The 16,902-nt window shown below is 47.5% G+C and overlaps 1 protein-coding gene and 1 non-coding gene across 2 annotated transcripts in view; one reads left to right on the forward strand and one right to left on the reverse strand.

The window, feature by feature from the left end:
* The window catches only part of MPRIP (myosin phosphatase Rho interacting protein), a 122,628-nt gene extending 105,983 nt beyond the window's left edge, over positions 1–16,645 (reverse strand). Inside the window, 1 exon segment of the mRNA XM_024752140.1 lies at positions 16,616–16,645. Within this exon segment, the coding sequence (XP_024607908.1) occupies positions 16,616–16,630 (15 nt within the window). The 5' untranslated portion in view covers positions 16,631–16,645.
* TRNAG-CCC (transfer RNA glycine (anticodon CCC)) lies at positions 4,494–4,566 on the forward strand. The gene has a single exon. It is a non-coding gene; the product is annotated as a tRNA-Gly (tRNA).
* Positions 16,646–16,902: the final 257 nt, after the last annotated feature.

The raw sequence follows: 16,902 nt of genomic DNA on the forward strand, positions 1-16,902 counted from the left end.
CCCATGGGAGAGGCTCACAAGCAGACAGAGGTTTTGTAGGGCAGCATTCCTCCCTCTCTTGCCTCATCTTTTCTGGGGCGGGGCGGGGCCTCTGACAGGCCCGAAGGCACCCTCTTCCTGGGAGCCCCCCAAAAACCTGACGTACGAACTGTGGCAACCCCAAAGGCGGCTGGCACAGGAAGTGGGCTCTAGAAACTCTTAATGGTATGTAGCTCTGCTGCTGTTTTCTGGCTGGGCAGCTGGGGTTTTACTTTAAGGGGCAGCGGGGAAAGGAGAAGCGGGTAACTCTTGTCAACACTGAGGACCCAAAAGATGGGACTGAGTTCTGTTTCAGGCAGGCCACCTGGGAAGAAGCACCAGACCTGTGCAGAAGTCACCACCTGAGAGCACCCGCTGAGCCTCTTCCCTTCCGATTAAACTGAGCCATGCCCTGCAAACCCAATAAACCAGAGGCTACGCTTCCGGCTGATCTCTGGGAAGAGACTGCTGGTGGCCTAGGCATTCTCCTCAGCCCAAAGCCCTTTGGAAAATGGTCACTGGAAATTTCTGCTTCAAGATAGGGTAGATGTAATGTTCCCTATGCCTCCCACAAAGTACAAATAAAACCCTGGACACTGTATATAAGACAAACCTAAGAAGACTCGAAAAGATGGAGAGTAGAAGGCAGAGGGGCTGGGAACCTCGAGACCCAAGGAACCATACAGAGGTGTACACCCTGGATTTCTTTCTGCCTCACTGTCCCAGACTGGAGTCTGGAGGAGGGGCAACTTGGAAGTGCCAACAGGCGTAGACCAAAAACACAGAAGCCCCAGTAAAGGCCCTATCTGGCTGAAGAACCGGGGAAGAACAACTTGGCAAGACAGAGAACTCTTAGACAATAACTGTCCTACTCCAGCCGGACACCAAAGAACAGAGAGAGCCACACCCTCACCCCCACCAGCAGAAGCCAGACTTCCCTTTGCCAGCTAAGAGGCGCCCCAGCACCCCTACCAGGGAGGTGTCAGGCAGTCAGGCAGGGAGCTGGGACTTTCAGCCCCACCCAGCAGTAACAGGTCTCCTCCCTCTCCCTCCTGGGACAACGTCGGAGGAGGACACCTGGGAAGCTGAACCCCACACCCTGCGTCGGTAACAAGGGATCTCCTGCCTCAAGTATCAATGGAGCCCAAGTGAGGAGTCAGATTTCTACCTCCACCTAAAAGTAAAAGGCAGCAGCCCTGCTTCCCCTGCTGCAGCAGTGTTAGAAAAAGCCAACTGAAAGAGAGGGAAGGGTCGAACACAACCTGGAGTCACCTAATGTGACACAAAAATGTCCAGATTTCAACTGAAAAATCACCATGATACCAAGAACCAGGAAGGTTGCAAACTGAATGAAGACAGATGCCAACACCGAGGTGACAGGCATGTCACAGTTATCTGATGAAGATTTAAAACAGCCATGCTAAATGGTTCAACAAGAAATTATGAACATGCTTGGAATAAACAAAAAACACAGATAGCCTGAGCAAAGAAACAGAAGCTATAAGAGCCATACGGAAATTCTGAAACTGAAAAATACAATAACTGAAATTAAAAGTTCAATGGATGGGCTCAATAGCAGAATGATGGGAACCATGGAATGAATCAGTGAGCTGGAATACAAAAGCACAGAAATTACCCAATCAAATAACAGAGAGAAAACAGACTGAAAAAAAGAAATAAGAGAAGAACAGAGTCTCAGGGACCTGTGGGACTATAACAAAAGATCTAACATTTGTGTCATCAGAGTCCTGGAAGGAAAGAAGGGTAGGGTACAAATATACTCAGAGAGAGAATAACTGAAAATTTCCCAAACTTGGCAAGAATGGTAACCTATAAATTCAAGAAGCTGACTGAACTCCAAAGGATAAATCCAAAAAAATCCACACCAAGACACATTAAAACAAATTTCTGAAAACTAAAGCCCAAGAAAAAATCTTGAAAGTAGCCAGAGAAAAACAACAGGTTTTGGATAGGAGAAACCAAATATAATGATTTGGGCTTAACCACGAAGGCCAGAGGGAAGTAGCACAGTACTTTTCAGGTGCTAAAAGAAAACAACGGTCAACCCAGAATCCTGTAACCAATAAAAATATCTTTCAGGAACAAAAGGGAAATCAAGACATTCTCAGATGAAGGAAAACTAAGAGAAATAGTTAGTAGACCTACATTTACAAAATGGTTACAGGAAGTTCTCTAAACAGAAAGGAAATGATAAAAGAAGGAAACCTGGATCATCATAAAGGAAGCAGGAAACACAGTAAGCAAAACTACCTGTAACCAGGCTTTCCTTGAGTTTTCTAGATTATGCTTGATGAACAAAGCAAAAATTGTAACACTGTCTAATGTGGTTCTGAATCATGTAGAGGAAATATTTAAGACACTTACATAGGGAATGGTAAAAGGACATAAAGGGAGGTACTCCCTTTACTTGAACTGGTAAAATGACACCACCAACAGACCGTGGTAAGTTATGTATATACAATGAAACTCCTAGAGCAGCCACTAAAAAAAAATCTACACTGAAAAAATCACCATAGATAAATCTTGAAATTTATCGTAAAAAAAAAAAAAAGAAATTCTAAAAAACCCAAAAAGATCAAGCAGGAAGAGAAATAAAAATCAAAGAGGGGTTTCCCTGGTGGCACAGTGGTTAAGAACCCGCCTGCCAATGCAGGGGACATGGGTTCGAGCCCTGGTCCAGGAAGATACCACAGAGCAACTAAGCCCATGCGCCACTACTACTGAGCCTGTGCTCGAGAACCCATAAGCCACAACTACTGAGCCCATGTGCCACAACTACTGAAGCCCATGTGCCTAGAGCCCGTGCTCTGTAACAAGAGAAGCCACCGCAGTGAGAAGCCCGCACACCACAACGAAGAGTAGCACCCACTTGTCCCAACTAGAGAAAGCCCTCGTGTATCAATGAAGACCCAACGCAGCCAAAAATAAATAAATAAAAAAAAAAGATAACGAAGGACTATTACAAACAGCCCTACAAACTTTAACTTGACAACTTAGATGAAACGGACCAACTTCTCAAAAAACATAGACAATCTGAATGACCCTATAACTATTAAAGAACTAAGTATGTAATTTAAAAATTCCCCAAAAAAGAAATCTCCAGGCTCAGAGGGTTTCATTGGAGAATTCTACCAAATGTCTAAAGAAGAATTAACACCAATTCTACACAGTCTTTTCTAGAAAAAGACAAAGTAAGAAACACTTCCCAATTCATTTTATGAAGACAGTATTAACTAGATATCACAATCAGACACGATACCAAAAAAGGGGACAAAAAAGAACAACTATGGACCAATATCCCTCATGAATATAGATGCAAAAATCAACAAAGAATTAGCAAATAGAAGTCTGCAATATATTTAAAGCATTATACACCATGACCAAGTGGGGTTTATTCCAGGGATGCAAGGCTGGTTTACTATTTAAAAATCAATCAGTGTTATCCACCATAACAACAGGCTGAAGAAGAAAAATTCTGTGGTCACATCAATTAATGCAGAAAAAGCATTTGACAAAATTCAACACCCATTCATTTAAAAAACAAGAACCACCACAAAACCCCTCAGAAAAGTAGAAATAGAAAAGAACTTCCTCAACTGACAAAGAGCATCTACAAAAAGCCTAGAGCTGACATTATACATAATGGTGAAAGACTAAATGCTTCCCCTCTAAGATCAGAAACTAGGCAATGTTGTCTATTCTTAGAACTCTTATTCAACATAGTGCTAGAATATCTAGCCAGTGCAATAAGGCAAATAAAGGAAATAAAAGACACAGATTGGGAAGAAGAAATAAAGTATTTACAGATCACACAACTGTCTATGTAGAAAATCACAAGGAATCTATTTTTAAAAAAGAACTCCTAGAACTAGTGAGTTCAACAGGTTATAGTATATAAGATCGGTATATGAAAATCAACTGTATTTCTATGTATTAGTAATGAATATGTGGACACCAAAATTAAAAATAAAATACCACTTGCAATTGTTAAAAAAAATGAAATACTTAGGTGTAAATCTAACAAAACATGTACAGGAACTGCATGCTGAAAACTACACAGTGCTGATGAAAAATCAAAGAAGACATAAATAAATGGGAGAGACATATTGTGTTCATAGACTGGAAGATTCTAAATTGTCAATTGTCCCCAAACTGATATATAAGCTTAATTCAATTACTAACAAAAGCTCATGAAGACTTTTTTGCAGATATAGACAAGATTATTCTAAAATTTATATGGAAAGGCAAAGGAACTATTTTTAATTAAAAAGAAGAAGACAGAGGGAGGAATCCATCTACCTGATTATAAGATTTATTATATATCCACAGTAATCAAAGCTGTGGTATTAATGGAAAGTTAGACACATAGATTAATGGAACAGACTGGAAAACCCAGAAACAGACCCACACAAATGTGCCCAATTTAACTTTGAACAAAGGTGCTAAAAGGGACTTCCCTGGTGGTCCAGTGGTTAAGACTCCGCACTCCCAATGCAGGGGGCCCAGGTTCGATCCCTGGTCAGGGAACTAGATCCTGCATGCCACAACTAAGACCTGGTGCAACCAAATAAAAAAATAAATATTTTTTTTAAAAAAGATACTCCATGCGTCCACTGCAGGGGGTACAGGTTTGATCCCTGGTTGAGGAACTGAGATCCCACGTGCTGCACGGCGAGGCACCCCCCACCAAAAAAAAAACAAAAAACAAAAAAAAACGAAGGTGCTAAACAATTCAGGGGAGGAGTGACAGTCTTTCAACAAATGGTACTGTAGCAACTGGACATCCATAGGCAAAAAATAAATAAAGCTCAATCCTACACAAAAATTAACTCAAAATGGAGCACACACTTAAATTGGCAATTTGGACCACATTAAAATTTAAAGTATTTGTTTTACAAAAGGCCCTACTAGGAGGGTGAAAAAATAAGAGTGGGATAAAATATTTGCAAACCACATATCTAACAAAGGATTAGTATCTAGAATATATAAAGACCTCTCAAAACTCAATAATAAAAAAAACCAAACAACCCAGTTAGAACATGGGCAAAAGACATATGAAAAGATATTTCACAGAAGATATACATATGGCAAATAAATACATGAAAAGATGTTCAACATCATTAGCTATTAGGGAAATGCAAATTAAAACCACATGAGAGGGACTTCCCTGGTGGTGCAGTGGTTAAGAATCCGCCTGCCAATGCAGGGGACACGGGTTCAAGCCGTGGTCCAGGAAAATGCCACAGAGCAACTAAGCCCGTGCACCACAACTACTGAGCCTGCGCTCTAGAGTTCACGAGCCACAACTACTGAATCCCACACGCCCAGAGCCCGTGCTCTGCCTGCGCACCTCAACGAAGAGCAGTCCCCGCTCGCCACAACCAGAGAAGGCCCACGCGCAGCAACAAAGACCCAACGCAGCCAAAAATAAATTAATTAATTAATTTTTTTTAAAAAATGAGATACTACTACACACCTATCAGAATGACTAAAATTAAAAATAGTGACAACAGGGCTTCCCTGGTGGCGCAGTGGTTGAGAGTCCGTCTGCCGATGAAGGGGACACGGGTTCGTGCCCCGGTCCAAGAATATCCCACATGCCGCGGAGCAGCTGGGCCCATGAGCCATGGCCGCTGAGCCTGCACGTCCAGAGCCTGCGCTCCGCAACGGGAGAGGCCACAACAGTGAGAGGCCTGCGTACCGCAAAAAAAAAAAAAAGAATGGTGACAACACCAAATGCTGACAAGGATGTGAAGAAACTCGTATGTTGTTGGAGGGAATATAAAATGGTACAGCCACTCTGAAAAACAGTTTAGCAGGTTCTTTAAACACTAAACATGCGACTACAACATAATCCAGGAACTGCACTCCTGGGCATTTATTACAGAGAAATAAAAGCTTACACTCACACAAAAACTGTACACGAGTGGCTACTGCATTTTTATCTGTAAAGGCCAAAAAAAACCTTGGAAGCAATGCAGACGTCCTTCAGCGAATGAGTGGTTAGGCCGTGTACACCATGGAATACTAGTAAGCAATAAAAAGGAAACAACTGGTGATGCACACAACCTGGATGAATCTCCAGAGAATTAGGATGAGTGAAAAAAGTCAATCCTTGAAAGGTTACATGACGTATGATTCCACGGATATAACATTCTTGAAATGTGGAATTTCTAGAAATGGAGAACATGTATCTTACAACTGCATGCAAAACTACAATTATCTCAAAATAAAAAGTTTAATAAAAACAGTCTACAGGGCTTCCCTGGTGGCGCAGTGGTTAAGAATCCGCCTGCCAATCAATGCAGGGAACACAGGTTGGAGCCCTGGTCGGGGAAGATCCCACATGTCGCGGAGCAACTAAGCCTGTGTGCCACAACTACTGAGCCTGTGCTCTAGAGCCCACGAGCCACAACTACTGAAGCCCATGTGCCACAACTACTGAAGCCCGTGTGCCTACAGGCCGTGCTCTGCAACAAGAGAAGCCACTGCAATGAGAAGCCCATGTACCACAACGAAGATCCAATGCAGCCAAAAATAGATAAATAAAACAACTAAATTTTAAAAATATATATTTAAAAAAAAATCTACAAACAACAAATGCTGGAGAGGATGTGGAGAAAAGGGAACCCTCTTGCACTGTTGGTGGGAATGTAAATTGATACAGCCACCATGGAGAACAGTATGGAGGTTCCTTAAAAAACTAAAAATAGAATTACCATATGACCCAGCAATCCCACTACTGGGCATATATACAGAGAAAATCGTAATTCAAAAAGACACATGCACCCCAATGTTCACTGTAGCACTATTTACAGTAGTCAGGTCATGGAAGCAACCTATATGTCCATCGACAGACGAATGGATAAAGATGTGGTACATGTATACAGTGGAATATTAGCCATAAAAAGGAATGAAATTGGGTCATTCGTAGAGACATGGATGGACCTAGAGACTGTCATACAGAGTGAAGAAAGTCTGAAAGAGAGAAACAAATATCGTATATTAACACATATATGGGGAATCTAGAAAAATGGTACAGATGAACCATTTTGCAAGGCAGAAATTGAGACACAGATGCAGAGAACAAATGTATGGACACCAAGGGAGGAAAGTGTGTGTGGGGGGATGAACTGGAGACTGGGATTGACATATATATGCTAATATGTATAAAACAGATAACTAATAAGAACCTGCTGTATAAAAAATAAATATAATAAAATTCAAACAAACAAAAAAAACCTGTTACTTCAGAATACTCCCTGCACCCACATACGAGCGTTTACCCCTGGAAGGGGACCCATCGCAGCCCCAGAGCACAGAGGCTCCAGCCACAAAAGCCTCTGCAGTCCAGAGGGGTCATGCCCAGGCAAGGCGGCCCTGCATGGCCCTCAGCTGTGCTGCATGAGCTCCACTGGCCTTTCCACCAGCTTCTCCTGAGGCCACAGGCACACATACATACACCTTCTCTGAGGCCTGTGGACTTGACCGTGGCGAGATTCTTCAGCCCCTTTCCCCCTCGCCACCCTCCTCAGGCAGATCTGCGTTGCATCAAGGACAGCCTGATGTCTCGACTCAGGCCAAGTGGGCGGGCTGCAGGCAGGTGAAGGAGCAAACACCCTGGCTGGCTTTACACAGCGTGGTCAAGCTGCCACACGGATGCCTCCCAGACACATCCAGGCCTCTGCACACAGCTGCCCGATCACAACCAGCTCCAAGACGTCCAGAACATTACATGCTCGGCTCTCAGTTTCACCGTGCCCATCTGAGGCTCAAAGAGAGCAGACATCAGTGACAGATTTCTGCCAGGTGGTGAAGCTCACATTTCTGTCCCCTCAGACTCACCCGCTCTCAGAGTGCACAGGGCATTGAGAAAGGCAGTCAGACACGTCACACAGTATGGCACCACAGAGGGAGCACCCAAAACTATCCCTGCAGAAATGTGGGCACCACGTTCCGACCCCCCTGCTAACACCCCATCATCCTAAAGGCGCTCTACAGACTGGGGCCCCTCACTTCCAAAGCTGACCCCCCCGACACAAACACCTCTACTCCATGGACTAGGGTAATTCCCTGTCCCCTGTGCAGGTCCCCTCAAAATCCCATGCCCAGGGGACTTCCCTGGTAGTCCAGTGGATAAGACTCCGCTCTCCCAATGCAGGGGGCATGGGTTCAGTCCCTGGTCAGGGAACTAGATCCCACATGCATGCCACAACTAAGAGTTCACATGCCACAATAAGGAGCTGCTGAGCCGCAACTAAGGAGTCCATGTGCCGCAACCAAGGAGCCAGCGAACCACAACTAAGGAGCCTGCCTGCCGCAAGTAAGACCCAATGCAACCTAAATAAATAAATAAATATTAAATTAAAAAAGAAAAAATCCCACGCCTGGGTCTTCCCTGGTGGTCCAGTGGTTAAGAATCCGCCTTCCAATGCAGGGGACACAGGTCTGACCCCTGGTCAGGGAACTAAGATCCCACATGCCACGGGACAGCTAAGCCTGTGCACTCTAGAGCCCACATGCCACAACTAGAGAGCCTCAGCACTGCAACTACTGAGCTCACACAACGCAACTACTGAGCCCACGCAGCACAACTAAAGAGAATCCCCGCATGCTGCAACGAAGATCCTGCCTGCCACAACTAAGACCCGATGCAGCCAAATAATTAATAAATAAATAAATATATATATATTTTTAAAACGCACACCCCCTTCAAGTACAGTAACCAACCCAAAGCCAGATGCTTACTGAGAACTTCCTGGGGCTCCTCCGGCTGAGCTGCTCTTACACTTACACCTCCCCACGGAAAGAAAACCACCTCAGGCCTCTGGGCTTTGCACAGCAGTTCTCTGCGTGGAGGGCTCTTCACCACATCCTGCTGGCAACGATCTGCTCGCCCCTAAGACCCATCTCCCAGCCCCGTGCCATCTCCATCCCTCCCGTTTCCACACCTTCGCCCAGCGAGGTGCCCAGTGCAAAGCAGGGCCGAGTGACTGGGATGAGTCAGTGGACACACTGATGCGTCACCCAACTGCTCCCTACTTGTTCTCCGGGTGCTGCTGTGAGGGCTCCCGGCCAAGGCTGGGTGAGCCCAGGCCACACCTCTGCCTTCCACACTCAGAGCCCGGTCACCGGGAGGAACCAGTCAGCCCCCGACACTGAGGGACAAACCAGCACACAGAGGAGCACGCAGACAGGCTGACCTCCAACCGTCTTTCTCCCTTTCCTGAATCCAATCCCCAACCAACACCGTGTGCGCCACGCTGGCCTCGACAAAAGGCAGAAACACCACAGGGAAGCCAGCACTCTTGGGGAGCAGCCACGCGGCCACACGTGGCAAGAACCATGGTATTTCCATGCTCCTACCCCGAGGAATCCCACCAGCCAGAAACGGAGCCTAAAGAAATAACACAGAGCAACAAACAGCTCCACTCACGACTTGGGAGCAACTTGCTGTCCAACAAGTGAATGGCTAAATGAATGCTGATCTATCAACTCTCTAAAATATTACACAGCAATCAGTTATAATTAATTAATTATAGATAACTATGAGGAAGTCAAGAAACCCTCTAGAGTATGAACCCACAGGACTCCCATCAAGTCAATGCTCCCCACCCAGAGCTGGGGGCTTCTCTCTGCCTCCTGGGTGACCAGAGCCCTCTGGAAGTGTTCAGCAGAATTTCCCCACAAGCTGCTCTGAAGCTGCAATCACTCAAGGTATCAGAGATAAAAACATGAAACACACATATATAGTCCCCAAGGGGCATTCAGTCTAGTGAAGGGGACCAGGGATGTCTCCTTCAGGGAACCAAGGCAGGATGTGAAAATGTGGCCTATGATTTAAAAATACAGCAGGACTGAGTAAGATTGGGAGTCAACAAGAAAACAGCTATTGTGCTCACTGTTGGGATCATGAACAACTCTTGGGGGTTTTTGTTTGTTTACTTAACATCATTTTTTGTAAACTAATGCTACTATATAGCACTTAGCAGATTTTTTGTTTTAATTAATTAATTTATTTATTTTAGTTATTTTTGGCTGCGTTGGGTCTTCATTGCTGTGCGCCGGCTTTCTCTAGTTGCAGCGAGCGGGGGCTACTCTTTGTTGCAGTGCACCGTCATCTCATGGTGGTAGCGTCTCTTGTTGCAGAGCACCGGCTCTAGGGTGCACAGGCTTCAGTAGTTGTGGCTCGCGGGCTCTAGAGCACAGGCTCAGTAGTTGTGGTGCATGGGCTCAGTTGCTCAGCAGCATGTGGGATCTTCCCGGACCAGGGCTCAAACCCATGTCTCCTGCATTGGCAGGCAGATTCTTAACCGCTGCACCACCGGGGAAGCCCCTAGATGTTATTTTTTAAAAGGAAGGGCAGATGTTTGAGTGCCCATGCATGCACGCCTTCTGATACAGCCTTGATCATTCCCGGCAGAAGATGAGGTTAGGGAACCCCTGTACTGCACTCTCCACCAACATGACCTAACAGTTCTGGGTAGTCAGTGTAAAGACCCCGGCCTGGGAGCCAGGAGGCCCAAGTTCAAGTCCTGGTTCCTTGACTTCATCATTGTGTAGCCCAGAACAAGACACTATGGCTGTGAATCTCAGTTTCAACATCTACAATAAAAGGAAAAAATATATATCCTTGCCATTAAAAAATTTTTAAATGACATCAGACACAAACACACACTGAGTCACTGAACAATCAATGCCTGAGAGTCAGGGACATAAATCCCAGCATCTACTCAGGCCCATGCACACAGCTGGTGTGTAGAGGCCAGCAGCGCTCAGGGGAATGAACCCCAAGTGTGAAGGGAAAGACTGTAGAGTATTCAAGGCCAGTCCAGATGGACCCCAGGAATCCTGACTCTGAGGGGAGGGGCAAAGCATGCAAACCCCACACAGGCTCCCGCACACAAGCCTGAACATATAACCTCCAAGCACAATGACCATCCCCATGAAAGTTCTTCAAGAAGAACAATCTCCAAGCAGCCTTGAAGAAGGATCCATACCTATGGGGGCCAGTATCCCAGCTTCAGGGAGATTCCTGGGGCAAAGATTTCTCTGGGCCCGATATGGGGGGTTGAGGAGCTGCACTCAAGCATGAGGTGAGGGCAAATGGCCCTTTGGTAGAGGATTCACTGAAAGATCTACGGGCAGAAGGTGTGTAAATTGCAGCTAATACATCTTCTGTGGTTTTGAGGTTGGTTCCTTGACCTTCTTTTCCACAAAAGAGTTTCTGTGGAAACGCTTCCACACTCATAGCAAACAGGATGTATAATATTTTCTGCATTTCAATTCCAAAAGGAGAAACGATGCCTGGGTAGCAGCCGTCTGGCCATCTTTACAAGCTTGTAAATCATGGGAGATTCCAAGGTTGCCTGTCTCTTCTGGGATGTGTAGATGTTAAGTCAGTAAAAGGAAATGTGAGCACATGTCCAAGTCAGTCTGAGGCCTTACCCCCGCCAAAACCTCGCTGTGTCCTGTCCACCCAAAGACCACTTCATCCAAGCACACCGCAGAGGGAGGCCTGTCAGCGGAGCTTGTGCCCACCTGCCCGACCCACGCCTGGGTTAGCACACACCTCTACAGGCCAGTAGGGCCAAGACCCCAGGAACGTGGGGCTTCTCTTTTAGAACAAACCCGTCAGGGCCAACCAGCATCAGCCATCACTGCAGATCCCTCAAGAGGCCACACCAGGCTTCTCCCAATGCCACGTGGACCAAACTGTGTTGGAACTCGTCTCTAAGCCTTGTCCAAGGTGTCTCAATCAAGCCCTGGAGAATACTGTCCTATTGCTTTACAGACATTCAGTTCTAGACCCAAACTACATTCCTCCATGTGGGCACCACCTGCCGGCACGAGCGCCCAGGGCCTGTCATCTGCCTCTGAAAGTCAGGAGAGGACCGTCAGCCGCTGCGAAGATACGCACAATCGTGGGGCAGCCACCGTATGCAACTCAGTGCCATCAGGGCCTAGGGTGAAGCCCAGCTTCCGAGAAAGAAAAGCATCAGGTATGTGGCCCTGAAGAAACACGTTCCCTCTGAGTGAGCACGTGGGAAGTCTGCTTGAAATGCCCATCGGTTTGCTCTGTTAGTCACAGCTGTCCCCACTGTCACCACAGCCAACGCTCACGGCTTACGAGGCGGGTCACTGCTCCAGGCACTTCACGTCATGTACCCTGTGCCACTCTTCCATTTCACATACAAGGAAAGCACAGTGTCTAAGCGGGTGTGAGTCAAGGCCACCTGGCCCCGTATCTTGCCTTTAACCTCTCGACACCGCCCATCAGTGAGCCACTCCCAAAAGTAAAGGCTGGTGCCATCCCAGCAGGACGCACGTTCCCAAGTGGGTGACTCTCCTTGGGGGTCTAGTCCTGACCAGCACCTCACTCAGGGCCTCCCCTAGACATCCCTGCAGCTGAGGCCTGGGGCCTGTGTGTAGTGCCAAGGCATGGTCCCCGTAAGGAGTTCACTAGAGGATGAACCTCCACAAACCACCCTTCATGGAGCCGCCCACCCAGCTTGGCCAGGCACTACGGGCTGTGAAGGCATTTGGGGATTGGACAGAGACCATGGGGCTCTTCTCCAGAAGGAGGAGTCTTTCCTACCTGTGGATGAAAGACGTAAGTGTGAGCACAGGCTCCCACCTCCACCCAGAGAAAGTAGAGCCTCAAATGTAGAGTAACCCTGTACATTTATCATCCAAACTGGGATACTTTGGGGAATGAGTAGGGAACCTACTAATTACACAAGGACATGTGGCCCAGAAGAAAGAAACTTATAAGAAATGCAGTTTACCCATCTTTGCTGTCAAATGTCAGGATGCCAAGACAACAAAGCCACTGAGAATACCCACAATGAGACAAAGACACAAAAACTGGAGCTAAGGGTAAGGAACTCAGCACCAGGGAGCACAGAGGAGGGATCTGGGAGAGACCTCCGTGAGGAGCCAGCAAAGGCAACCTCAGAAATGGAGGTCAGGGGACATGCGACAGGGAGGCCGGCTGGCATGTGCAGAGGCCCACACTTCCCTCCAGAGGCCGCCAAGCCTCACCCACTGCCTCGTGCCGCCCACCCGGCAGCATGTTATGGCGCGGGGTTCCAAGGGGAGAGGGCACACCCCCAAAATACCATAAGGCCCAGTGTCTTTGGGGGCCCCCTCCTCCAGAGCTCTAAACCTCGAGATAAAGTCCCACCCTTCAGCCAAATCAGAAGTAGCACTGGGTGGAGACAAAGACAATAAATACTTGGTGAAACAATAAACCGAACTCCAAATAAAGTTATCTGATGGCCAGTTGCTTTCAGCACAGAACACGTCCACGCTGCTGCCACGCAGCTGCCACGCACTTGACCACGGCTGAGCCCCAAGCTGTGCGTGCACAGACACGCACACGTGGGTGTGAGAGGGCGAGGCCAACACCATGCCCGTCCAGCATGCTCCTGGGGGCCTGGGGTAACCAGGACAGAGCGCAGGACGGAGGTAGAATCTGAGGTGTTAGCTACTCATGGGTAGCAGATGTCAAACCAAAAATGACAAAAAGACAGGAAACAAAGATGTCAAATAAAGGTTTGGCAAAATGTGAATTACAGGGACTTCCCTGGTGGCGCAGTGTATAAGACTCCACACTGCCAGTGCAGGGGGCCCAGGGTTTGATCCCTGGTCAGGGAACTAGATCCCACGTGCATGCTGCAACTAAGAGTTTGCATGCCACAACTAAGGAGCCTGCCTGCTGCAGCTAAGACCCGGAGCAACCAAATAAAATATTAAAAAAAAAAAAAATCCACCTGCCAATGCAGGGGACACGGGTTCAAGCCCTGGTCTGGGAAGATCCCACATGCCACGGAGCAACGAAGCCCGTACGCCACAACTACTGAGCCTGCACTCTAGAGCCTGCGAGTCACACCTACTGAGCCCGCGCACCTAGAGCCCGTGCTCCACAGCAAGAGAAGCTGCTGCAATGAGAAGCCTGCGCACTGCAACAAAGAGTAGCCCCTGCTCACAACTAGAGAAAGCCCACAGGCAGCAACGAAAACCCAACGCAACCAAAAATAAATAATTTTTTTAAAAAAAATGTGAATTACAAGCACAAACCAAAAGCGGGGGGGGGGGTGAGGGAAATAACTGTTTGGTGTCTTTTTGTAATAACTTACTTTTTTGAGATATAATTCACATACCATACAACTCACCCATTTAAAAGTGTACAAGTCAATGGTTTGTAGTGCATCCACCACCATAATCAAATCTATCCCAAAAAGAAGCCCTGTATACTTTAGCTATCATTCCCCACAAACTCCCCGCTCCAGTCCCCAGCAACCACTAATCTGCTTTACGTCTCTACAGGTTTGCCTAGTCTGGACGCTTCACATGAATGGAATCAGATAACACATGGTCTTTTGTGTCTGGCTTCTCCCACTGAGCGGATGTTTTCGATGGTCATCCATGCTGTAGTTGTTGGTTGTACCACACTCCTTTTCATGGCCAAGTAATATTCCATTGTGTGGATGGACCACATCTGTTTATTGATGACACTGGGGTTGTTTTCCCCTTTTGGTGGCTGTGAACATTCATATCCAAGTTTGGTGACTGTTGTTAAAACTCCTTTAGGAGAGACCAAAGAGGTAAACACCACATGTCATGTGAAGTCTGAACAATTAGCTCTTCAAAAGCTGCAAAGGGAAAAGGGTTGAATGGGGTGCTGCAAGGGAGTCCTGAGAGGCTCCTTGAAAGCAGACTGGGGGGCAGCAGCCCCAACTGCTCAGATCAAGCTCAAGATGGAAGCCTCCACGTGCCGGCCACACACGGGCTGGACAGGGCGGGGCAACCAGTGCACAAGAAGGGGCAAAGAAATATTTTCTTTAACAGAGGTCTAAAAGGTCTAAGTCTATGTCTATGGGGATATCTTCTCATCTAACATTAAAGACGCTGAAATTCCGGGACTTCCCTGAGTGTCCAGTGGTTAAGACTCCACGCCTCCAGTGCTTCCACTGCAGGGGGTGCGGGTTCAATCCCTGGTTGGGGAGAACTAAGATCCCACATGTCGTGAGGTGCAGCCAAAAATTTTTTTTAAAGAAAGACAACTAAATTCCTGCCAGCTACCAAATCCAAGGGGCAGGACCCGGCTAAGGAGCACTTTAACCCCAAAGAGAAGAGGTAATTTTCCTCCTCCAAGGAAAATCCTGAGGGTTGATCCAAGCTTCTTCCCCCAAAATAGAATTTAAAAATCCCTACTGTGTCACCGGAGACCTCTGGGGGCCTCCGAGACTCTCATGAATCCCCCTCCCACCAACATGCTTCAAGGGCGCAGGACTCGACTGACCGACTGACCGTCACTCCAAGAGCGAGGAATCCTAATCTCCCTCTCCACCCTGACTTCCCACCCAAGCCCCAACCCTGTGCCTCCAGGGTCTCGGAATGTGTCAAGCAGCACTAGGGGAAAAGAGCGAGGTCACCTTGCCTTCTGGCTGCCGAGCAAACCAGCGGCAGAGACCGAGGAGGACTGCCTGCCCGCCCTGCTCCGCAGTCCTCAGCCACCTCTCACGCCACACTTCACGGTGGCACCAGCCCCAGCACTGCAGGCTCCATCCTAAAACCTCTGGTCATCTCCACCCCTCCCTCCTGAGAGCTGCAGAGCCCAGTGGGGAGATGTGACAGCAAAACAACTTCTCCAAGCCTCAGAATAAACATTCCCTGTGTGTCACGTCGAGTCCCCACCACATGCCGTGTGCCTTACCCACACTTTCTTTATTCCACGGAGAGCCCTTGGCAGCAGGAGGCAAGTGTGGCTGCTTATGACCCCCGCTCCATCCTCTACCCGCCCCAGCACTCTGAGCACCGCCTGGGGCTCTGCCCGTCCTGACAGACGTCCTCACTGCCGCTCCCGTGAGGCATTCGGGGCCTTCAAGCAAATGGCCCAGCTTGAGCCAGACCAGTGGTCCTCAAAGGGATGGCCCTTTTAAGGGGGCCGAGACCCTTTTAAGGGGTCCATGAGCCAAAACTATTTTTACAAAAATGCTAAGTCATCATTTGCCCTTTTTGCACTCATTCTTTCACTAGCATATAGGCTTTTCCAGAGGCTACACGACAGGATATCACAACAGATCATGTGCAAAAGATATGAGAATCCAGCTGTCTTCCATTAAGATAGATGGTACAGAGATCCGCAAAGGTAAAATGATGTGACTCTTCTAAACAAAACTTTTTTTGTTTTGGAAAAGTTATTTTTCAGAATATACCTGTTATTTATGTGAACATGTAACAAGTTTATTTTATTTTTTAATGAATTAATAAAACTTTTTCAATGTTTCGTTTTAATTTCTCATACAGTAAATACCATTGGATGTAACCGACATAAACAAAAGCCCTTTGAAGACCTCAGTAATCAAAAGCACAAAGGGGCCCAAAAACAAACAGTCTGGGAACCACTGACCTAGCCAGCCGCCCCACCCCCAGCCCAGCCCGTCCTCAGATCAGCCCTCCTGGTTCTCGGGGGCCCTGCTCACACGCTGGCTCTGTCAGCCCAAACACACAAGCCTTCAGGTCTGTCTCCAGGTCTCCACACGGAGTCCTTTCTCCTCAACAGCACTACCTTAACGGGTCGCATCTCATACCAGACTTGCCCCCAGCAGCTGCCTTAAGGTCCATCTGGAACTGGAAGACTCCTGCACACATCTGGGCAGGGAGACCTTCCTCTTGAGAGGCGAGCCTCTGCATGGAGAGGAAGTCTGCAGAGGGGGCTGGGCCCAACAATGGGGCAACACCTACTTGTGGTCCCCTCCCCTGGATCCCAGCATCTGGGAGGCTGACACAGCAGAAACACCAGCACCTCGAACATTCAGCAGGAAGGCTGCACCTATGCTGTACACACACGCCACT

The sequence above is a fragment of the Neophocaena asiaeorientalis genome, unplaced genomic scaffold (genome assembly GCF_003031525.2).
Source record: "Neophocaena asiaeorientalis asiaeorientalis breed wild unplaced genomic scaffold, Neophocaena_asiaeorientalis_V1.1 scaffold540, whole genome shotgun sequence".
Lineage (NCBI taxonomy): Eukaryota > Metazoa > Chordata > Mammalia > Artiodactyla > Phocoenidae > Neophocaena > Neophocaena asiaeorientalis.